The sequence below is a fragment of the Bufo bufo genome, chromosome 6 (assembly GCF_905171765.1).
Source record: "Bufo bufo chromosome 6, aBufBuf1.1, whole genome shotgun sequence".
NCBI classification, from domain to species: Eukaryota; Metazoa; Chordata; class Amphibia; order Anura; family Bufonidae; genus Bufo; species Bufo bufo.
Window position 1 is genome coordinate 314,907,182 of NC_053394.1, and position 25,405 is coordinate 314,932,586.

The window sequence follows — 25,405 nt, forward strand, 5'->3', positions numbered from 1 at the left end:
TTATATTCATATACATTTTGCACTGGAGTAAAAGAGGACTATTGAAGTGTATACATATGCAGGGAAAATGGATCTTTCACATAGTGAACCGAAACTACCCCTCTTTGACCTTCCAAAAAATGTGCATATATATATACAATTCTAGTCGTACAACAGTGCGGGGAAACAATACAGCACGTCCACCCTACTTCGTGTAAGTCTACGGCTCAGAGTCCTGCGCTTCCTCGGTCTGTCCTACACTCTCCGTCCAGCAGAGGGCGCTCCCCCGCACGTCGCCTCTGAGGCCTTGTTATGTAGTCTGTGCCTGGCCGGGATGTCGGAAGCAGCGGGGACAGCATCTCCCGAGGACTCCTGGATCAAAGTAAGGAAGACGGCGTAGGACAGGCCGGGGATAGTTACAGGTGCCAGGCCCTAGGGGAGCAGCGGCAGTACGAGGACGGGGCTAGAAGGTAGGGCACTGAGAACGGGCCACCCCGGGGAAGTAGTCGTGGTATGCTCGTAGACCCCTCCATTACAGGTCATGTTCAGCCCTGTGCCCCCCCCATTACAGGTCATGTTCAGCCCTGTGCCCCCCCCATTACAGGTCATGTTCAGCCCTGTGCCCCCTCCATTACAGGTCATGTTCAGCCCTGTGCCCTCTCCATTACAGGTCATGTTCAGCCCTGTGCCCTCTCCATTACAGGTCATGTTCAGCCCTGTGCCCCCTCCATTACAGGTCATGTTCAGCCCTGTGCCCCCTCCATTACAGGTCATGTTCAGCCCTGTGCCCCCTCCATTACAGGTCATGTTCAGCCCTGTGCCCCCTCCATTACAGGTCATGTTCAGCCCTGTGCCCCCCCCATTACAGGTCATGTTCAGCCCTGTGCCCCCTCCATTACAGGTCATGTTCAGCCCTGTGCCCCCTCCATTACAGGTCATGTTCAGCCCTGTGCCCCCTCCATTACAGGTCATGTTCAGCCCTGTGCCCCCTCCATTACAGGTCATGTTCAGCCCTGTGCCCCCTCCATTACAGGTCATGTTCAGCCCTGTGCCCCCTCCATTACAGGTCATGTTCAGCCCTGTGCCCCCTCCATTACAGGTCACGTTCAGCCCTGTGCCCCCTCCATTACAGGTCATGTTCAGCCCTGTGCCCCCTCCATTACAGGTCATGTTCAGCCCTGTGCCCCCTCCATTACAGGTCATGTTCAGCCCTGTGCCCCCTCCATTACAGGTCATGTTCAGCCCTGTGCCCCCTCCATTACCTTTCCTGTATACTGCCATTATCATAGCTGCTGATAAATCTTTATTGATGAACCATAACATACATTGCACAATACAGGATACAGGACATTGTCACCATGATGTATATATACAGTGACTGCTGCCAGCAGGAGCCAAAACTCAGCAGACGTGTATTTATCATTACACGGCGTGTACATGGCTGCGGCGTATGCTGGCGCCATATTGTAACAGTATATGTATTGATCACATGGTATGACATGTACCATGATGGATCTAGGATTTGTGCAGTTATTAGGAGCGTATTCCTCCTGCAGACATTACCAGCGTGGTGTATGGTGGGCAGAAAGGGGCATCACTAGTGTTGGGCAAACTTCTGTTTTCAAGTTCGGCGTACAAGGTTCGGTATATCTGAGAATTCCGTTATGGATTCCGCTATATATGGTCCGTGGTAACAGAGTAGATAACCGAATTCTTAGATAACCCAAACCTTATACGCTGAACTTGAAAACAGAAGTTCGCTCAACACTAGTCATGACTATATATGCCGTATCGGGCAGTTTTTGGTTTTATGTGGCCCTGGTCATATGACAGGTGCCTTACTGACCAGGTAGGTGGTCTTCACCGGGTGCTTTTGGTGGAAGGGATAGTACAGTCTGCAGAGAGATTTTTGCTGTCAAAACAGAACCCACCATACACATGATCTAGTCGGTCAGTCTACATCAGCAGGAGTGGATGACTTTTTTTTTTCCCCTCTAATGTGGAAGGTCCCTTTAAGGCTGGGTTCACATGTGACTGAAAATCCAGGAGAAAAATCAGATGCAATTTTTGCTGCGTTTCCGCCAAAAAAAAATACCACCACAAAGCCGCGTGGAAAAAGTCAGACCTAAATGGTGCATTCTGCGATAGTTTTATTTCTGCACAGACCCTTTGTGTGAATTGGCCCATTGACTATAACGGATCAGAGTTCAGTCTGGGTACTGTCCATTTGGACTTGGACCTCTTAGACATCACCCGGACATGAAAGTGGGTTGTGTGCAGAGGTCGCACCACATTTTTTCCGGAAGAGTAAAAATACTCTTCTTTCATTTTTGAGGAGTATTTTTACCAGATGAGGAGTACGAATGTTGCAGTAATTCAAATACATAATACGTGGGCCTACAGTTCTGCGCTCGAGGCTCCGTTCAGGGGCTCTGCTGCCGATTCTGTCAAAAAGACTGGCCAAAAAAGCCTTATGTGCAGGACTTTTTTGTCTGGTAAACAGACAGGATCCCCAACAGAAACTGAATGGAGTCCATCATAGTCAATGCCGTCTGTTCAGCTCAGTACTATGTGCCCGATCCAGCACTTCCGTTCTTTTCATTCTACTGCTCATGTAATGGAGCAGAACAACAGAAATAAATAGCGGTGGTGTGAACGTGCCCTGGGAGGCGGGTATTTATGTAAGGGAACCATTACTTGTCTTAATGACAGCAGGCAATTATAGTGAAGTGATAAAGTACAGTCCAATATGGTGGATCTTTCCTGTACTTTATCACAGGTCAGTGATAAAAGTGATGGCTCCCCTGACAGAATGAGAAGGCCGCAGCAGCCCTCTGGTGACAGGTAGCATACAGCTGCACGTAGGTCCATGGGAGCTACAGGCAGGGTCCCATTGGCACTGCCCACACCAGCGGATCCTATGACATGTCACACACAAATAGGACCTGTAACATGGGAGTGACTAGCAAACTCTGCTTTCACTTCCCGCCTGAGAGCCACAGCAGGGCACAGGCCTTCCTGCCACTGCGCTCCATATGTAACAGGGCAGCCAGTGAAGTTGGTCATACACCTACACGCTCTGTTCTGCTGGAGAGAGGAGAAAAGCTGCCAGACAACTCTAGTAATGGTTTCTATTTCGAGCGAACAAAGGGGTTGTGAGTGGAAAGTCTTGAGCTTCCAACACATGCTATATACATTAGGTGCACATTGGCTGGACCCACTGATCCTATGTTTTGGGATTCTTAGGGCCCCATCACTCCTGGACGTTAGTTGGCACTGCCAGCCGCAGTGACCCTCCAACTGATTCTGTCCAGTTCAGGCTCCTGCATGGCATGGCTGATAAAGATGGCATCCTGTAGACAAGCACTGACAAAAAATAAATAAAATAAAAAGTAGAATTTTGAGCATTTTCACTCCCAAGTTTCACATCATCAGTATGAAGTAACGTGAACGCATTGACGCCATTTCTGTGCTAACCCAGTCTTCTCTTCTTTTCTGGATATGTTTTAGTCGGACACGTCGTTCAGTGATAATGTGGACACAGGTAAGACTCATCATCCATGCTGTAACCATTATTGATTATTAATGCCAGACTTGTTGCGCCCTACAGCTTCCAGAGTTGGATATGGGTGCAGTTTGTGGTTTTCTAGTCCAGCAACCTACCTCCCATATTGGACCTCTGTTTGGCATGTTTCATCATGTGCCATGCTACGGAGGTGTTCCTCGCTTCAAAGCAGTTCTCTGTGAGAATGCAGCCCTGAGGGAAACAACATGGAACCCCAGAGACTCCATGGGCCCCTGTGAGGGCCTGTGCACATGCCTTTACTATGTTCATGAAGTCTTAATTATGGTATAAAAACTTTGGAATATTTTTGGGGGTCATTTATTATGACCCTCTATGACAGAAAGCAGCATAAAAAAGACTCGCTGTCCCGCTTTGCAACTTTTCAAAGACCCATGTGCCTAAATTTAGGCAAGACCGGTGTTTTTACACGTCCCTCACCGCTGTGGAGTGACGGGTTCGACCCTGGCAAATTCACCCGTTTCCTGGCCTAAATCAAGATTGAAATCTGGTTTACCTAGGGGCTAGAGTAGACTTCAGTCTAGGTGCATAGGCTGCCAGAGGATGCTCGTAATTTCTGACCTGCATAAAACACTCATATGAGCGCTACGGCCTCTTCAAACAGCTGATCGGTGGGGGTGCCGGTAGTGGGAACCCCGCCAATCTGATATTGATGACCTATCCTGAGGACAGGACATCAGTATAAAAAAAATGGACAACCCCTTTAATCTGGTGCACAATGCACTAGGATGTGCAGACATCTATATAGCCTGTATAAGGGGATCATGATCCCTGTTTAGAAGCAACCTTATAACACCAGAGCAGTATCATTTACTGTTTGTGTATGATGCTGTGAGGTTGGAGTCCTGCAGAAATGGAATCACTATTTATCACATTAGCTGTCTGAATGGTCAGCGAAAGGTAAATGCTCTGGGCACAGGCTGATTGTTTCCTCATTACAGGTCATATCATGGAACGGAAAGGAAGCATAGTTTCCAGAGCGAACAGCATCGGCTCTACCAGCGCCTCCTCTGTGCCTAACACAGGTACGTTCACATCACATTTCCCTCTATTCTTTATATTTCTTTTTTTTTTTTTCTTGTAAAAACAAAAGATCAGTTTTGTACCAATTAACTTCTTAAAAGACCCCTGGGGGACACTGACACTTTGTTTTGTATTTGCACTTTTCCACTGTAGCTGGGGCATCCAAAGGAGCTCTAGTTACGGGGGAAAACAGCATTCTACCTCGGCAGAGCTGATCAGGGTCAGACATTCTCCTATGTCTGAGACACCCGGCAATCACGTGATCGCCTGGTCCAATAGGGGAAGCGGCTATTCACTGCATAGCACTCATTGAGTACAGCAAAAGGCAGAGGTGGTAATAAACTGCTTCTGTCTTTTCAGGGTCCCTGGCTGTCACTGACAGCCAAGGACTTGACCTGCTCCTGTTACATTGCAGGAACTTTAATCCGACGCCGTACATGTACAGGGCTCCAGATTGAAGCTCAGCACCAAGCTCTGTACATGTACAGTTCTTGGTCATAAGGGGATCAGTCAAATTCTACGAGCTTGATAGATTCTTGGTAAGTGGGTCTCCTGCCAGGACTATTTGAAGAACTAGTACAGGGATCAGCAACCTCCGTCACTCCAGCTGTTCTGAAACTACAACTCCCAGAATCCTCCTTTCACTTCGGTGGGAGTTACAAGAACAGCCGAGTAAGGGCTCCGTTGCCCCTCTGTTGCCGTATTGCGGCCCGCATACGGCGGGTCCGCAATACACGGGGCACCGGCCGTGTGCATTCCGTATCATGGATGCGGACCCATTCACTTGAATGGGTCCACAAATCCGGAGCTGCGTAACGGAAGCACGGAACGGAACCCCACGGAAGCACTACGGAGTGCTTCCTGGGGTTCCGTTCCTTGCCTCTGCACCGCAAAAAGATAGAGCAAGTTCTATCTTTTTGCGGAACGGACGGATCGCGGACCCATTCAAGTGAATGGGTCCGCGATCTGCATGCGGCTGGCCCACGGACTGTGCCCGTGCATTGCGGTTTACAGGACTGGCACGGAGGGGCAACAGTCGTGTGAACTAACCCTAACTTTGCATGCTGGGAATTGTAGTTTCACAGCAGCTGGAGTACGGAAGGTTGCTGATCCCTGAACTCTTACTTTATTAGAGATGTTTAAACTTTTATTGTTACTTGGTACCATTGTAGCTTGTTTGTGGCTGCTCGTGCCGCCATGATCCAAGACATGTTACCACAGTCGGTGAAACAGCTGCCTGTATGGACTATGAGATGACGCTTTTCCTCTTTATTGGTTCCCAGAAGAGACCATAACATAAAGGAACAACATAAGTGAAACCATCTGTATTGAGGCACTTGTTTTCCAGTCAAATAGTTTTGGCTTGATTTTCCCATCTGGAAATCCCTTCCTATATGCCCTATTTTCCATTTATACTCCCCCCCCCCCCCCCCCCCATCCTCCATGAGCCAGCACTGAGAGCTGCATAAAGAATGGCTCCTTCGTTAGACTTGATGCAACCATGAGTTATTTGGTCAACCATTTTCTAGAATGGGCACCATGTAATACTATATTTCTGTATTTTTGGCGACCTTCGTTACTGGATCTTTAGTGATCAGATAGTTGGGTTTGGCGTACAATACACTAATGTGTGGGGGGGTTTAAAGAGGTATTCCCATCACAGACAATGAGGGCATATCACTAGGACATGCCCCCATTGTCTGCTGCACCTACAATGAGAACGGAGCCGGGAAATGAACGGAGGCCGCACTGCACATGCGCAGCCGCCCTCCATTGATTTCTATGGGGCCGCCGAAAATAGCAGAGCGCTCTGGTATTTCCATCTGCCCCATAGAAGGCAGATGGAAATCTGCCCCCAGAGGTGGGACCCGCACCTATCAGACAATGGGGGCATATCCTAGCATATGCCCCCATTGTCAGTGATGGGAATACCCCTTTAAATTTCACACAAACTAGGATACTAGGAAAATGCATAATCTGCAATTCCCAATTATACTCTGCCTGTAGCTGCTTAGGGGGATGGCAGCTGCTAGGAAGACTTCTTGCATCCCTTTGACAATGTACTGAATCTTTTAGGACAGTCAGTGGGGTGAAAGCACCACAACATGTAAAGGATTATCCAAGTATTTAATTCAGATTTATATGTAACACATTTGCTGGATAGGTGTATTAATGGACATTGGTGTCCTCTGACCATAGATGATGCCTTGTTGCTAGCAGTTTTGCACAGGGGATCCTTACAAATAGATTAGTAGAGGATGTAGAAAAATTGCATAAAATTTTCTGTAGGGTGACAATGCCATCTATGTGTGTGTCCCTCAACCCCTCTTAGCCCGCTGCATGATCGACAATACTTGTTCCCCAACCTCAGATGACGAGGACAGCGATTACCGGCAGGAAAGCATCAAGAATGCCTATAAAGACAGACGCAGGCGGGCCCACACACAAGCTGAGCAGAAGCGGAGGGATGCCATTAAGGTAAGCAGGACTATGCCCTGTCGCTGGTCTTTAGGTTACACAATCCTTAGGAAGGTGTTGTATATGAAAGTAAAGGAACGTGAAAGGTGACCTCAGAAGAAGCTGTGTTTTTTCTACACTGGGTACAAGGCATAGGAGGCATCATAGACGTGTTCCTTTTCTATGAAATTGCTTTGGACCAAATTATTTGCTGAACCCTTACAATCCAGAGAGTCCTAACTATAGAGTATTATTTCTCTCTCACCCAACTTCAGTCGTCTACGATTGGGTTAATTAGCAGTGATACTGTAATTCTTTGCGTCATTACACACTGACTCACTGTTCTCGGATAATAAGTAACTCACATACATAACACATGTTACTGGAAAACATTAGCTGTGGTCAGCTGGAGCAGAATAGGGCTTTGTGCACACAAGCGTTTCCCCTGACCTCATCATCCTTATCTGATTATAAGAAAAAACGAAGATGCAAATCAGAACAGATCAGCCCTCTTGACATGATTGACCGTTTTAGGACACACCTCCTTGAAAACGGAAACACCCATTTGTCAAATTATTAAAGTGGTTGTCTCACCTGGAACATGGGGTCAGCGATCCAGAAGGTTCGGTGCGGAACGGAGTGCTTCCGTGGGGTTTCTGCCTGTGCCTCCGCACTGCAAAAAAGTAGTGCAGGCACTATTTTTTTGCGGTGTGGACGGATCACGGACCTATTCAAGTTGAATGGGTCTGGATTGGTCTGTGCATTGGGGACCGCAAATTGTGGTCCCCAATGCAGGGAACGGCCGATCAACGGCTGTGTGCATGAGGCCTAAATGTGTATCTTAACACTCATAAACACATTTATACTGTATGACTGTTAGGAAACTCAGTTCTTGCAGAACATTTTCTAATCATTTTCATCTATTTTGTTAATACAGAAAGGGTATGATGATTTACAGACCATTGTGCCTACATGTCAGCAGCAGGATTGCTCCATAGGCTCACAGAAGCTCAGCAAAGCGGTTGTACTGCAGAAGAGTAAGTAGATTCCCTTCCTCCTCCCGCCACCACCAGTCTTGCATAATCTTCTCTGTCCATTGTGATGTAACAGGCTTCACGTCTTATGGAGAGGAGGGGGGAACCAGTTAGCTGGTGAGCTCCAGACTAAAGACAATTCAATTAGAAGATTATCAAATTAACAAACCCTAACTATTCCTGGCGTTTAATTACATTTTAATCAAATTAGCGAGCTTTAAAGCTAGGTACAATTAAATGGAAAACAGATGTTCTTGGGGGGGGGGGTTTGATAAATGCACTTTAAACCCCCTTCTGTAAGCCAGAGCAGAGAGCCTCTGCAAATAACTGTGACTCTGGTTGCTCATTCATTTTAATGGGCACAGTGTAATACCACATCTCTCCTGTGAACCACCACAGCCTTACCTGACATTAACAGCCTGGCAGCTGCCTCCCTGACTTATAATAGTATGACAGGCCTGGCAGCTGGAGCTTCAGTTGCTGGGTTTACGGCACATCAACTTACCAGCAGGTTCTCATTTAGAGAATGGCTTTTCTAGAGGGGACAACTCCTTCTACCCAGGAGATTTTTTGGCTTTACGTTCTCGTTTTGCATTCCCTGCCTTCCCACAGCCATAAGTTTATTTTTCCATTCACATAGCCGTATGAGAGCTTGGTGTTTGCGGGACAAGTTGTACTTTCTAATGCCACCATTTAATATTGCATAGGATGTGGTGGGAAGTGGGGGAAAAAATTCCAAATGGGGTGGAATTGGAAAAAACCCACAATTTTGTTTTTGTTTTCTTTCACCTTGTTCACTATGTGGTAAAACTGACTTGTGATCTTCATTCTCCAGGTCAGTATGAATCCAGCGATACCACATATGTATAGTTTTTCTTGCGTTTTGATACAAAAAAAAATTACAAATAATAAAAATCTTGAAAAAAAACAAAAACTAATTTTTGTTGTTGCCATTAACCCCTATAACTTTTTTGTAGGTATGTGTAGCTGTATGAGAGCACATTTTTTGCAGTGTCATCTGTACTTTTCAGTGATACCATTCTGGGGCGTGTACAACTTTTTGATCACTTTTTATAAAAAAGAATTTGCAGCTGGAGAAGCGACCCAAAAAATTACGAATGAGCCATTTTGACACTTTTTTTCATTTTGCCTTTTTCCGTATGGGATAAATACTTTTATATTCTGATAGTACGGGCTTTTTTGCACATGGCGATATCCATGATGTGTATTTTTTTATTTTATTCTCATTTTGGGGAAACGCTAGTACCTTCACAACCGAAGCAGAGTTCGGTTTTAAATTTTAAAGTGTTTTTCCACTTTAAAAATCAATTACCGAAGTTATTCAACGAAGTCACGCATCACTTCGGGAATAACTAACTTCAGCTCATCTAAGCCCATACATTTTAATACTGTATGGAGCCGAATGAAGCATCCAAAGCTCGCTTCGCTCAACACTAGTGATCAGTAGTAAAAAGTGGACAACCCCTTTAAAGAGGTTGGCCAGTTTCCAATATTGATGAGCTGTGCTCAGGATAGGTCATCAATATCAGATCATTGGGGGTCCGACTCCCAGCACCCATGCCAATCAGCTGTTTGACGAGAATGCAGCGCTGGTGCTGCCTTCTCTTCACTGTTTACCTGCACGTCGTCTACATCACAGCAGCGAGCAGGTTTAATTGCAGCTCCTCCGTCCCTATTTACTTCAATGGGAATGTAGCTGCTCCTTCCCATTGAAGTGAATGGGGACGAAGGAGCTGTAATTACACCTGCTCGCTGCTGCAATATTGACTGCGAGTAGGTAAACCGCAAAGAGAAGGTTGCACTTGCATGAGCGCTGCGTTCTTTTCAAACAGCTGATTGATGGGGGTCCCGGGAATTAGACCCCTGACAATCTGATATTGATGACCTATCCTTAGGATAGGTCATCAATATTGGAAACTGGCCAACCCCTTTAATCAAGTAGTAACTAAATCAACCGATCCAACGTTTTTATTTTGGGTAGAAGTAGTATCTCAAAGCCAGTGCTGATTTTTGTCTTATAATATTGATATCAATCTTCTCACAGCTATAGATTACATCCAATTCCTACACAAGGAGAAGAAGAAGCAGGAGGAGGAAGTTTCCACTCTGCGAAAAGAGGTCATGGCCTTGAAAATTATGAAATCGTAAGTTTTACGATGAACCTGTTTGATCTACTGAGAATTGATACTACACATTAAAAACTCATTTTATGATGATTAATTTTTATTGCAGAAATTACGAGCAGATTGTTAAAGCTCATCAGAATAATCCCCAAGAAGGGACTGACCAGGTCCCGGACCAGGTGAAGTTCAGCGTGTTTCAGGGCATCATGGACTCATTGTTTCAGACTTTCAATGCCTCCATCTCTGTGAACAGTTTTCAGGAGTTGTCAGCTTGTGTCTTCAGCTGGATTGAAGAACACTGTAAACCCCAGGTATGCTACCAGCCTTACGTGAACACTACTTAGTGACTCCACATCATACCAATAGATTTACCTGCACAACGGTAACCACTTCACAGCAGTGCAGCTTAAAGAGGACCTGTCACCGCTCCTGACATGTCTGCTTTAATAGCTTCATGCATTCCCCATGTAATAACAATTTTGGGGCATCTATTCTTATGGCTCTATATTGTGCCATTCCTTTATTTTTTCTACTAGAAGTTATGAATGAATTGCTATTAGCCTTCAGTAAGGGTACAGAGGGGAGGTAACCAGTTGGGGGGGTGTACCTGCACAGTCTGAAAATGGCAGCACTGATTGGATAGAGTGAGTCTGTGCAGGTACACACCCCCAACTGGTTACCACCCCCCTGTACCCTTACTGAAGGCTAATGCTAATTCATTCATAACTTCTAGTAGAAATAATAGAAGTATGGGACAATATAGAGCCATAAGAATAGATGGTCCAGAATTGTTATTACATGGGGAATGCATAAAGCTATTAAAACAAACATGTCAGGAGCGGTGACAGGTCCTCTTTAAAGCGATAGAACTTATGAAAAAGTCAACAGTACTAACTCCTGACGAGACTGGAAATGTCTGAATTCATAACAGACCTATTATAATTAGGGATGAGCGTATCGACTTCCGATGAAACGTCCAAAGGCGATTCGCATAAAACTTTGTTAGAATACTGTACAGAGCGGGAGCTCCGTACAGTATTGGGCTACTTTCACACTCGCGTTTTGGGCGGATCCGTCATGGATCTGCAAAAACGGATCATAATACTACTGCATGCATCCGCCATGAACGGATCCGTTTGTATTATCTGTAACATAGCCAAGACGGATCCGTCATGAACTCCATTGAAAGTCAATGGGAGACGGATCCGTTTTCTATTGTCAGAGAAAAGTGATCCGTCCTCATTGACTTACATTGTGTGCCAGGACGGATCCATTTGGCTCAGTTTCGTCATTCTAATATTGTACAGTATTCTAACAAAGTTTTATGCGAATCGCCTTCGGATGTTTCATCCGAAGTCGATTCGCTCATCCCTAATTATAATAAATATTTGCCTACTTAAAGGAACACTACTGTCATATTTTTCACATATTATTGGCCTATATGTGAATATTCTTTTCCTTTTTTTTTCAAAAACGTATTTGGGGTTCTGGATGTAATTTTTGAAGTCACTTCATGTATTTTGCTTCCTGTCCTGGCTCTTAACTTCCTCCTTTGTTTGGACTTTTAGCACGGCAAACTTGACTTTCTCAGTCAAACCATTTACTGCAGCCAGAGAGGGAAGGGGATGAGTGACTCAATTAGAGCATCTGACATTACACTGATAAGTGCAGTGCTCTTCTGTGAACGCCTTTATCTAAGCCTATCAGGAAAACAGTAGAGCTGTTATCCCAATTGTACAGCCTGCCATTAAACTAGCAGATAAGATCGTCCCATCACCACAACAGTAAATTTACAATGGATTTCCTATCTATATGGAAAGCTGCTACAAAAGGACAATATTTTGCACTTAGAGGGGTTGTCTTTTTTTATTTTTTATTATTCTCACTTACAGTGCCTTGCAAAAGTATTTAGCCCCCTTGACTTTTTTCATGTTTTGGTGCCTCACAACCTGGAATTAACATGGATTGTTTCAGGATTTGCATCATTTAATTTATAGAACATGCCCACAACTTTGAAGTTGTTTGCTTCACAATAAAAAAATAAAAGTCAATGTGCATAACTATTCACCCCCCTAAAGTCAATACTTTGTAGACCCACCTTTTGCGGCAATCACAGCTCCAAGTAATATCTGTAAAGAATAAATCAAGGCAACTGGACTTACTGTAGATTTCTTGAAAACGTTTCACTCGTTCTTCCAACGAGCTTTCTCAATTCTGAATTGAGAAAACTCGTTGGAAGAACGAGTGAAACGTTTTCAAGAAATCTACAGTAAGTCCAGTTGCCTTGATTTATTCTTTACAGATATACCATGACCTGGATAAATGAGAACCTTCACAGACACAGCTCCAAGTCGCTTTTGATAAGTCTAAGGGATTTTTGCCCATTCCTCCTTGCAAAACTGCTCCAGCTCCTTCAAGTTGGATGGTTTGCGCTTGTGAACAGCAATCTTTAAGTCTGACCACAGATTTTCTATTGGATTGAGATCTGGGCTTTGACTAGGCCATTTCAACACATTTACATGTTTCCCTTTAAACCACTCAAGTGTTGCTTTAGCAGTGTGTTTGGGGTCATTGTCCTGCTGGAAGGTGAACCTCCGTCCTAGCCTCAAATCACGCACAGAGTGGTGCAGGTTTTGCTCAAGAATATCCCTGTATTTAGCACCATCCATCTTTCCTTCAACTCTGACCAGTTTCCCAGTCCTGGCTGCTGAAAAACATCCCCACAGCATGATGCTGCCCCCACCATGTTTCACTGTGGGGATGGTGTTCTTTGGGTGATGTCTTGGGTTTGCTTCAGACATAGCGTTTTTTTTGATGGCCGAAAAGTTCAATTTTAGTCTCATCAGACCAGAGCACCTTCCTCCATACATTTTGGGAGTCTCCCACATGCCTTTTCGCAAACTCACAACGTGCCTTTTTGTTTTTAGCTGAAAGTAATGGCTTTCTTCTGACCACTCTGCCGTAAAGCCCAACTCTATGGAGCGTACGACTTATTGTTGTCCTATGTACAGATACTCCAGTCTCTGCTGTGGAACTCTGCATCTCCTCCAGGGTTACCTTAGGTATTTGTGCTGCCTCTCTGATTAATGCCCTCCTTGCCCGGTCCGTGAGTTTTGGTGGGCGGCAGTCTCTTGTCAGGTTTGCTGTTGTGCCATGTTCTTTCCATTTGGTTATAATAGATTTGATGGTGCTCCTGGGGATCATCTAAGATTTGGATATTTTTTTTATAACCTAACCCTGACTTGTACTTCTCAACAACATTGTCCCTTACTTGTTTGGAGAGTTCCTTGGTCTTCATGGCAGTGTTTGGTTAGTGATGCCTCTTGCTTAGGTGTTGCAGCCTCTGGGGCCTTTCCAAAAAATGTGTGTATATGTAATAACCAATGTAATGTGCTGTCAATAGACTAACTAATATAAAAGTATATCTTTATTCATTCATGTTAAAATCGTGATTCACTAATTCTATAAGGGGACATCTAATGTTAAAACTTTCAGAGTTCAGTGAGATGTGGAATATATTAGCTTATCATATATTGAACTATCCACTGTCAATTGTTGCTGCAAACAACTCAGGGATGTAATTCCAATCCACGTTTATTCATGTGTAAACCTATCATGGTGTGTCACCCATGAGGGTACTAGGAGCAATGGAACAGTTTTGCTGTTATGTATCCGATTTAATACAGAAATAGATATGGCTATCACTGCCTTTTCATGGCACTAGGGTATTGGCTGGGTAAAAGTTGATTATTTTTATTACTTTTTATTTAGTGACCCTCAGTGCACTATGTTACTAGTACGTGGCCACTTATGTACAGTGGACAACACGTCTCAACTGTTCAGAACACTCTGTATATCTAGCACGTAGTGACTTGGAGGTGATTATACCTTTTTGCAACAACTGGCAATGTTTTTCACCCATTGGCAACACTTGTATATTGTCCCTCTTATATTGCTAGTACTGTGTGTTATTAGTTGATTGTCACAAGGTAACTGAGTTTAAAGGTCTCTCCTATATTCCAGGAACTATTTACTGTGCCTGATATTCCTAGTCAGCTAAATCTGAGCTTATTCGCTGTTAGCGTTCTGCCAGTATCTATCTAATCTAAAATTAGTGGACTAGTATAAGAGATGCATGTCCATTGCATCGTGCTGATGATCAAGAACATAAAAGATTTAGAGACCAGCAAAAAATGGCATGGATATTAATACCATTCCAGTTCGATCATATGAGCCCACTACGATATGTATGTTCCACATCTCACTGAACTCTGAAAGTTTTAACATTAGATAGAATTAGTGAATCACGATTTTAACATGAATGAATAAAGATATACTTTTATATTAGTTAAAGACCCCTAAAGGGATTTTTTGGTCACATTACATTGATTATAACATCCCGAGGGTCCCTATTAGGGCGTGTGATTGGACTCTATATGTAATGACAGATCATGTGACACTTAGATTCCACACAGGTGGACATCATTTCACTAATTATGTGACTTCTGAAGGTAATTGGTTGCACCAGAGCTTTTTATGGGCTTCCTAACAAAGGGGGTGAATACATACACACATGCCAATTTTCTGTTTTCTATTTCTAAATAATAGTTTTATTTATATATTTTTCTCATTTCACTTCACCAACTTTCTGATCCATCACATAAAATTCAGATTAACAAAACAATGAACTTAAGGCTGTAATGTAACAAAATACGAAAAAAGTCAAGGGGGTGAATACTTTTGCAAGGCACTGTATATATTCGCTACTATATTCCACAGGCTTTAAAGACATTAGCATCACTCTGTCCCCAATAGGGCTCACAATCTAAGGATTCAGAGCTAAACCCGGACATATGCCCTTTTTCACCCAGGCAGCATTTCATGCTCTGATGCTCTTCCTTGCCCTGTGCTGAATCGCGCATTAAAAGGGCTTTTTCAGGAGATCCGGTGACATACCAGGGTAAGCTAGGCGAAGGCTTCTGCCTAGCAGTAAGCCCAGTGACGTCACCGGTACTAATGGGCGGGCTTTAGCCCTGGCCTGTAAAACAGCTTAGGGCAGCGCTAAAGCCTGCCCATCAGTGCCAGTGATGTCACTGGGAACACTGCTAGGTGGAAGCCTCCGCCTAGCAGTGTAAAAATGTAAACAAAAAATCCCTTGCCCTGCACTATACATAAATGCTCCGATGCCCATATCAGATGGGCTGGGTGGGGGAACAAGGCGATATGTCTGGGTTCAGCTCTGAACCCGGACAACCCCTTTAATTCTGCAGAACTGCTGAAATAAAAAATTCTAAAAAATAAAATCCACATTCAGAATATTGAGTAAAAAAATAATAATTTGATGTAGTGAGCTATACATGGTGTAGACCATGGATCAGTAACCGTCGATACTCCAGCTGTGGTGAAACTACGTCTCCCAGCATGCACACTTGCTTGGCTGTTCTCAGAACTCTCATAGAGGTGATGGAGCATGCTGGGAGTTGTAGTTTCACAACAGCTGGAGTGCCGGAGGTTGCTTTTTTTTATCATGTAAAATCCACCCACAAGTACAGACGGTGTCCCCATAATAACAGCCAAAGTCACTGTGTAAATAGGTCTGTTAGGAAACTGATCATACTCACAGATGCATTTGTGGTGTTTTTCGCCTGAATTACAGCGATAATAGTAAACAGCTGTTTAATAAATGTATTTTCTCTCTCCTTCTAGACCCTTCGTGACATTGTACGCAGTGTCTTACACCAGCTGAAGAATCCACTCTACTGAGACATCTCCCATCTGATTCTCTTGCACCAAACAAGGAGGTTGCCCTAAATGGGCTTCACATTTAAAATGTTGCAGAGATTACTGCTGGGCAAGCTAAGCATTATGGGCATTTAAAACCCTTCAATGCCAAAAATGGACTGTGGTCAGTGAGAACTTTGGCTACGCAATGGTATAATATTTCTTTCTCCTCAAATATCCTTGCATTGACAATGGGCTTTTAATCACAATTCAGGAGTACCTGACAGAGTAAACATTTAACGTTACATAATTGATGATTTGGGGGTTCAGTTTTGAACAAGTACATCCTATGAGGATTTGTTTGCCGTAGGGTCCTGTTACACAGTGCTGACTGAGTCAGCAGTCATTTGTAGGGTCTTTCATACTGCCCAATGCAAACTGAATAGAGGATGAACAATCATTATTACAGTAGTTCATCCCACATTAAAGAGGAATATTGCATATTGTCAGCAGAAATTCTCTTACATGGGGCACTGTGTACTGCTGACAAGTGAGAATTTTTGGTGCCACATGAAAGATGTGATCACCTGACAAACGACTGTTTGTTGGGTGACTGGTAGGACATGTACGTAGGCCAGTTATTGGTAATGATAATTGGCCTATGTAAAAGGGCCCTTAAGGCACATTTACACTGCGCCAAAGGGCAGACAATTGTTTCGGAAGGAAGTGCTTCTTCTCAAAACTGCCTATTTGTCAGTGGAAGTGAAGAGCTACATTTACATACAGCAACCACCTCCACAGTATGAGGACCAACTGTTTCTGGGTAGCAGTTCACTGTTCACACAGCACGATCTGCTGCCCAGAAACGATGAATTGCGGCGTCCACCTTTCAGATCCTTTCATGGATGGAGCGTTTTGCTCATTCATCAGGTGATCTGTGGCACCTTTACAGGGACAGATCAGGAACTAACATTCTTTTCCTGAAAATCTGTCCAACAACTGGGCAGACTAAATAAAGCATGTCTTTTGTGGTGGCAGTGTGGAAAGGGAGCCGTTCATACGTCTTGTATTTGGCCCATTGTCTTCCAGATGCAATCATGCCTTTCAAGAGTCCTGATCTGAAGTGTTGCAGTAAGAACAGGTGGATTAATTGCTATCAGTATCTCGTAAGGCTACTTACACATCTGTGGCATGTTTTCCGGCAGGCTGTTCTGTCAGATGCAACCAGAAGGCCTGCCAGCCCCATGAAGTATAATGGGGTCCGGCGGAGATGTCGAGAATCGGCTGCGGTTTTTGTCTGGCATTCTGTCGCAGAACTGGCAGCCGGATAACAGTGCTGCAGATATAAAAGTAGCCTAAAGCTGGCCATTCACGTTAGATGTATATCAGATGAACTTACCAGCGATCTAAGGCTAGCTTCACATGGCCGTTTAAATTCTAGTATTACTTTCCGGCATACGCAGGAAACTACAGATCCCATTCACTATAATGGCCGGGTTTCTAATGGTAAGAAACAGAGAGGCCGGATTTGGCGACCAGGCCTATTTATTCCCAAAATTAATTAGCGTATGTACTGATCCCGTGGGACAGAGAGATAAAACTTAGCATTTAATAAAGATAAATTCTAAAATAGGTAGACACTAGAGGATGAGCCTCTACAACAAACAATATGAAAGACAGCCCTAAGGGCATAGACTGTACATATATACACAGTGTAGCAAAGATGGTATAAAAAACAGGAACGTTCTCACCCGATTGTAGACCAGGGGTTCTCTCAGAGATGGTTGATGATGGAGACGGACCTGTAGTGCTTGGTAGCCACACTGGAAGGAGATAGGTATGTGTGCCCCTTTCACGTAGGTGGGTGACAGGGTAATTAACCCTAGACAGCCCTAAGGAAAGGGGGCAGGGGCTAGTACGCCCTACCTATCTACACGGGGAACTTGCCCCGCAAGGAGCGTCGCCGTCCGGATACCTGACCCTGTGGGGGCAGAATCCCTAAAAAATTATTATTAGGGATTCTGCCCCCACAGGGTCAGGTATCCGGACGGCGACGCTCCTTGCGGGGCAAGTTCCCCGTGTAGATAGGTAGGGCGTACTAGCCCCTGCCCCCTTTCCTTAGGGCTGTCTAGGGTTAATTACCCTGTCACCCACCTACGTGAAAGGGGCACACATACCTATCTCCTTCCAGTGTGGCTACCAAGCACTACAGGTCCGTCTCCATCATCAACCATCTCTGAGAGAACCCCTGGTCTACAATCGGGTGAGAACGTTCCTGTTTTTTATACCATCTTTGCCACACTGTGTATATATGTACAGTCTATGCCCTTAGGGCTGTCTTTCATATTGTTTGTTGTAGAGGCTCATCCTCTAGTGTCTACCTATTTTAGAATTTATCTTTATTAAATGCTAAGTTTTTTATCCGGGTTTCTAATGGACAAAATACCGAATGTGTATGAAGGGGGATGGGGGAGAGAGCTGTGGGCAGGACAAGCAATGCGCTGAAAGGCATCTCTTGTGTATGGCCAGCTTTTGGTCTTGCATTTTTCCTTAGTAATATCAGTCTGTACATTATGTTTTATGAAAAAGAATAAAAATGTGCAGTTGATGCCTCCTCTGAGGTAGATGAACTTGAAATGTACTGTTGGACAGTGCCCTGTATATTAAACTGCTAAATGTTCAGTTTATGTACTTTCGTAGGATACATAAAGGAGTAGAAGTCACTGAGGGCCAAGTGTCTCAGAGTTTGCAATGCCTTTCAGAATATGTGATTCCCTTCTGGGCTAAAGCTGCATTTTATGAAGCTGAATCTATAGTATCTATGACTTTTGATATTTATTTCCTTTTGGAATGTTCTTTGTACAGCTGATTTATAATTAAATTTGTGACCTATATTCCCACATCATTGATTCTGTCATTTGTAAAAAGGAAATCATTGATACATTGTTCTAAAGTTGCTGCTTTATCTGTAAAATACCACAAATGAAACCATCAACCTCAATGTTCTTTAATTTTAACAGTAAATTAAATTTACAAACAAGTTACAGTATATACAAAATAATGTCTCAAGTATTTACATATCCAGACTTTAGATAAGGCAAGTCTGTTTCACTGGGGAAATCGCTGCTTCCTATAGATAACCCAAGTTGGTATTTTGTGGTCCGGGCCAAACCACGTTATTACTCTGACATGTCCTAACAGAGCATTAGGCTAGGGCGAAATTTTTCACGGAAAAGTTGAGCAACATTTTTTATAGTGATAGTCAGTGGTGTCACACTGTGACACGACAGTTGCATTACTAAAAATGACAGAACACGTCGCAGTGTAGCCTTAGCCTAAGGCTCTGTGTTGTTATGGTTACAGACTACAAATAAACCATGTGTAGTCTGATTCCCTTCAATCTATCCAGTTTCTTGCATCTTGTTTCTCAGTAGGTTGTTCCTTTGTTCATCCATAAGCTGCTGTCTACTGCTGGGGTAATTTTGCACAGCCTATTTAAAGGGAACCTGTCACCATGAAAGGCAGCATGTGAAAGATCAGGATGAGCCGAGCATACTGATATGTCATTTTGTGCGAAGAGAGTTGATAAAACTTGTAATTTACTCATCTAAACGTCTGCTCTTTTTACGTATTGGAGTCATGTGGGTGGTGCCACTCAGCGCATTTTCTGGATTGGTACCTCTTGCCTTGTTAGAAACACCTATTCTTGCCTGCAACACTGACAAGAATAGGTTATGTTCTATCTTTTTTTGTGGAGCCGCAGCATGGAAATACAGCATGGTGTGCTGTCCGCATCTTTTGCTGCCCCATTGAAATCAATGGGTCTGCATCCAATCCACAAAAAAAAAGCTGATCAAAGCTGCGTTTGTGTGCATGAGGCCTAAGAAGCATGATAATTCCTGAAAGGAATCCTAGGACGGCGAGAGTACTGATTAATGAACCCACACAGTGACTGGCGGCCTAGTGTGTACATACAGAAACTGGACAAGCTGTCAATCATCCTGAGTGGGGTCAGATTAATCAGGACTTTGTCTCTCTTAGGAGTCCCATCAGGAATTACTCTACTTTTTTACTTAGAAATACCGATACCTCAGAGCTCAGCTTCTCGCTGTCACTGTTAGAACAGGCTACTGCATTCCCATGCCATCTAGGAAATGGTGGCAAGTATAGCACAAGCTTTAAAAAAAAAAAAAAAGTTGCAGGAGACACTAGACTTAATCTAAAGTCTGTTTCACACTTGTGTTGTGGCTTTCTAGTTTTGAGATCTGGCAGAGGATCTTAAAACCGAGACAAAATGGATCAGTTTTGTCCCCAATCAGGATGCATCCGTTCCGTTTTGTAGTGTTTTTTTTTTGACAGGAAACAAAACCGCTGCAAGCTGCGGTTTTGTGTCCGGTCTGTGAAACAAAACAAACCGAATCCGGCATGAAAGTCAATGGTGCCAGATCCGGTTTTTGTTGTTGTTAGAAACAGATGCATCCCAATATATTTCACGGATCCGTTTAATTCCAGTTTTGAGATCCTCTGCCAGACTTCAAAACCGTAAAGCCCTAACCGGAAACGGCCCCTAAGAGCAATAGGATCTTTGGTGAGTGTGCTAAAGCCGTGGGAGACATAACAGAAGTCAAATAGTTGATGTTGCAATTATACAGCAAATACCAGAACTGCTTTACAGTAAATTTCATTGCTTCTCCATCTATTGTTCTGCTTCCTCATTCACAAAAATAAAATAAAAAATTAATCACTGGAAACAGTGACTGAGGCAAATGTACTGAATTATTTCCAGGTTCATAACTGATCCAGAACATGCTATTACAGACTCCATAGTTGTAAATACTTTGTTGCATAAAATATGCATGGGCAGATCGGCCAACCAGATTTTATATGTAAGGGTACTTTCACACTTGCGGCAGGACGGATCCGACATGCTGTTCACCATGTCAGATCCGTCCTGCGACTATTTCGCCGGACAGTCGCTCCATCCCCATTGACTATAATGGGGACGGGGGCGGAGCTCCGGTGCAGCACGGCGAAAGGCCGCCGGACTAAAATTACTGCATGTCAGGCTTTTTAGTCCGGCGGCTTTCGCCGTGCTGCGCCGGAGCTCCGCCACCGTTATAGTCAATGGGGACGGAGCGGCGGCACGGCGAAATAGCCGCAAGACGGATCCGACATGGTGATTAGCATGTCGGATCCGTCCTGCCGCAAGTGTGAAAGTAGCCTAAGCCTGCTATATCATCTTGTTCTAACATTATATGCAGCTTAATTCAGCAGAAGTGTATATAGTGCCCTCTGCCAGCTTTTTCCCCCCCAAATACTTTACAACTCTGAAAGCTCATACATTACTCCCACAGTGTCCCCTATATACAAATTAAAGCTTTGTCTCTGGTTCTATGCCGATGATCAGATATCAGGTACAGTTACATTGTGATCTTCATCTGTTTCAATCCCGACTTCTTCCTGCAAGTTTTCAGAGAGAACATCATGAAGTAATACAACCTGTACACAAATTGTATTGCAGAGCGTTTTGAGAGTTAGGGCTGGTTCACACGAGCGAGTCCATTGCAGGAATCATCATGATAAGTAATTCTAGGTGCCTCTCCTTGACCTTACTTCTACAGGATCATAGTGACATAAAGCTGTCAGTATGATCCTGTAGAAGTAAGATCATGCAGAGGCACATAGCATTATAAAGACCACTTCCAGTAACAGCAGGTGCCCTACAGAGAAGGCAGAGATTTTTTTTTATTGCTTTCTATATTGCTCCACGAGTACAGTGTATACAGATCAGGAGGCAGCAGGTCTACTCTGGTCCTAGCGATTATATGATCACTGAGGGCCAGGTACCTGCACAAGCTGCTGGGTCTTAGCAGAGGCAGAACAGCTCTGCTGTAAGACTCAGAGTTGCTACAACAAAATTTCTAAGTGTTTGTAACTCTAGTTACTTACAAAGAATTGTTTCTTGCTTTTGGGGTATCCTTCAAGGATGGCATCGAAAATATCTGTAGCCTAGAATGTAAAAAGGCAATATAAATCATTCAGTTTTTGTTTCCAGCAGTTCTGACTTTACCTATAAGGGGTATTCCAACAAAAAGTATATCTAGAGGTATCCTAAGGCCAGTTTCATATGAGCGTATTCAGTCTGGGAAACACAATCCATGTGGAAGCAGTATGTCCCGAGCTAAACACTCTTGTGACACAAACTGACAGCATTATAATGATTTATAAACAGGGTGTATAAAAATCAATGATTTAGCCAGCGCATGCGCATTAATTACTGTGATGCCGTACCAGGAATGGACATCGCAGTGCGCATGCGCCGGCCGAGGGACTCAGTGCGCAGGCGCGGGATCTCGGCGAGAGAAAAAGTAAGAAGATGGGTGGGCAGAGGGAAAGACTGGGTGGGGGGAAGCGACGATAAGGCAGAGCTGCCTGGGCACCTAAGAGGTTGACGCTGCCCCTGGGCACTTGCGAGCCCTCATTTGCATAGCCCACTAAGATTTTTTTGCCAGTTTTATAAGTCCACGATTGCTTATAAAGGTAACGTTTTTATCAACTGTAATGCTGCTAGAAAGCTATGGGAAGGGTTAAAAAGGTGAAACTGTGATGACAGACTTCCTTTAATATCTTTATCAGCGAAATTGCAGAAGGCCTCGATGGTAAGGTGTGTCTTTTTGCTGATGACACAAAGATTTGTAACAGGGTTGATGTTCCTGGAGGGATACACCAAAGGAAAAGGATTTAGGAAAACTAGAGGAATGGTCAAAAATCTGGCAACTAAAATTTAATGTTGATAAGTGCAAGATAATGCACCTGGGGCGTAAAAACCCAAGAGCAGAATATAAAATCAGTGATACAGTCCTAACCTCAGTATCTGAGGAAAGGGATTTAGGGGTCATTATTTCAGAAGACTTAAAGGTAGGCAGACAATGTCAGAGCAGCAGGAAATGCTAGCAGAATGCTTGGGTGTATAGGGAGAGGCATTACCAGTAGAAAGAGGGAGGTGCTCATGCCGCTCTACAGAGCACTAGTGAGACCTCATTTGGAGTATTGTGCTCAGTACTGGAGACCATATCTCCAGAAGGATATCGATACATTGGAGAGAGTTCAGAGAAGAGCTACTAAACTGGTACATGGATTGCAGGATAAAACTTACCAGGAAAGATTAAAGGACCTTAACATGTATAGCTTGGAAGAAAGACGAGACAGAGGGGATATGATAGAAACTTTTAAATACATAAAGGGAATCAACAAGGTAAAAGAGGAGAGAATATGTAAAAGAAGAAAAACTGCTACAAGAGGACATAGTTTTAAATTAGAGGGGCAAAGGTTTAAAGGGAGTCTTTCACCAAATATGACCATTACAGACCACTCAGATCAGGTTCTCCATTACTTTCCCCAGATTACTATGGTACCTTTCATATTGCAGTCCATCGCCAATTTGCTCCAAAAAACACTTTTAGACCATATGGTAATTAGGTTCTGAAGGTGCCCTCCTCTTTCACCCCTCTAGCCTGCCCTTGTTTAATCTGAATACCTCCTCCTCTCCGTCTGAAATCCCGTGCCTGCGGATTGAAAGTCGCTGTTCCTCTACCCATAAGCAATGCAGTGCGCACGCGCCGGGAATGTGTGGAGCGGCGAGGACGTGGGATTTCAGACAGAAAGAAGGAGGTAATCAGATTAAACAAGGGCGGGCCAGAGGGGTGAAAGAGAAGGGGTTTGGTAAGCAAAGCGCCCAGGGGCCTGGGCACCTTCAGAACCTAATTACCATATGGTATAAAAGTGATTTTTGGAGCAAATCGGCGATGGACTGCAATATGAAAAGGTACCATAGTAATCTGGGGAAAGTAATGGAGAACCTGATCTGAGTGGTCTGTAATGGTCATATTCGGTGAAAGACTCCCTTTAAAAGTAATATCAGGAAGTATTACTTTACTGAGAGAGTAGTGGATGCATGGAATAGCCTTCCTGCAGAAGTGGTAGCTGCAAATACAGTGAAGGAGTTTAAGCATGCATGGGATAGGCATAAGGCCATCCTTCATCTAAGATAGGGCCAGGGGCTATTCATAGTATTCAGTATATTGGGCAGACTAGATGGGGAAAATGGTTCTTATCTGCCGACACATTCTATGTTTCTATATCTTTTTTTTGGTAAATAAATTCCATTAATCCATTCACAATGTCATGCTCTTCCAGAGGTTTTTGTAAGATTATTGGGCAGTTTCTCTGCCTACAAGATATTGTCACAGATGCTTGGTTTACTTTTGCAGTTCTCAAAACTGAATTTGACTCAGCAGAGATCACATGCCTCTTCTTCACAGCAAAAATGTTATAACATGAACAGAGTTGAGAAAAATACCTTAATCCTAACTTCTACAAACCTATGAATGCAGAATCAACCTAATCAAACTAATATGAAAAGTTGTTATTCTAAAGATCTTCATCTACTTGCATATTATAAAAGTTATACCAGCAAGAATTAGTCTTTATGTAGAAAACTATGATTTAAATCAAGCCTTACTGACTAGTAATTTAAATCGTGATTTAAATCAAATCCACCCTGTTTATAAAGCTGTGTGTTCCTGCCTGACCTCAGATCTAATGACCTGCACGCACATAATGCTTTTAGTATAATTCAATTCAATTCAATGCAGTGCAGTGCGTTCAGACTTGAATTCACAGATTTATAAATCATTATGAGGCCCCATTCACATGACCGCATTTTTCGCAGGCTAAAAATGATCGTTTCAATGGGTCCCCCAAAAAAGCAGACATTACACAGCTGTCCGCATCCGTATGTACTTTCCCTAGCCCCACAAAAAAGATAGAACATGTCCTATTTTACTCTGTTTCGGCCGAAGTCCCGCAACTAGGGCAGGAAGTCTCCACAGAAGTCTATGGAGAGTGTGTTAAGATTGCCCAGGTAAAGAAAAACATGGCTTATTTATTTCAGGAACAGCCACACAACTGTCCATGGTTTGTATTGGATATTGCAGGTCAGTGAATGGGGCTGTTTTTCTGCCCAAAACAGCACTGCACCTGTCCACAAGTTGAGTCTAGTACTGCAATACCACGTACTACCTGTGGACAACTATGGTGCTGTTTATGGAAAAGAGCAGCTGTGTTTTTCTAATTCTGGATGACCCCTTTACGACCCTTCTATTTTTAACCTTAAGGACCAGGCCATTTTTTGGAAATTTGACATGTCACTTTATGTGGAAATAACTTTGGAAAGCTTTTACTTATCCAAGCCATTCTGAGACTGTTTTCTCATGACAAATTGTACTTCATGATAGTGGTAAATTTCAGTCAATATTTTTTAAAAAATACAAAAATTTACAAAAAATTAAATTGGAGTAATAATATTTCTCTGCTTTTAAAACAGATAGTGATTCCTCCTAAAATAGTTATTACTTTACATTTCCCATATGTCTAGTTTATGTTTGTTTTATTTTGTGAATGCC

At 43.5% G+C, this 25,405-nt stretch overlaps 2 protein-coding genes across 5 annotated transcripts in view; one reads left to right on the forward strand and one right to left on the reverse strand.

The window, feature by feature from the left end:
• The first annotated feature begins 270 nt into the window (after positions 1–270).
• MLX (MAX dimerization protein MLX) lies at positions 271–17,448 on the forward strand. 4 transcript variants are annotated; one of them, XM_040435352.1, is made up of 8 exons: positions 271–361; positions 3,490–3,523; positions 4,504–4,587; positions 6,918–7,063; positions 7,980–8,079; positions 10,142–10,241; positions 10,330–10,531; positions 15,927–17,448. In XM_040435352.1, exons 1-8 carry the CDS (start codon positions 314–316, stop codon positions 15,981–15,983), a joined length of 771 nt encoding a protein of 256 aa, XP_040291286.1. In that variant the 5' UTR covers positions 271–313; the 3' UTR covers positions 15,984–17,448. The 4 variants fall into 4 exon arrangements, with proteins under 4 accessions (XP_040291286.1, XP_040291287.1, XP_040291289.1 ...); XM_040435353.1 differs by having other exon boundaries at positions 6,957–7,063; XM_040435355.1 differs by having other exon boundaries at positions 342–449.
• Positions 17,449–21,169: 3,721 nt separating this feature from the next.
• Positions 21,170–25,405, reverse strand: part of LOC121003477 (PSMC3 interacting protein) — a 28,341-nt gene continuing 24,105 nt past the window's right edge. Inside the window, exons 7-8 of the mRNA XM_040435357.1 lie at positions 21,891–21,950; positions 21,170–21,401 (exon numbers count right to left, since the gene is read on the reverse strand). Coding sequence (XP_040291291.1) covers positions 21,345–21,401; positions 21,891–21,950 — 117 coding nt within the window. The 3' untranslated portion in view covers positions 21,170–21,344. The remainder of the gene's footprint in view (positions 21,402–21,890; positions 21,951–25,405) is intronic.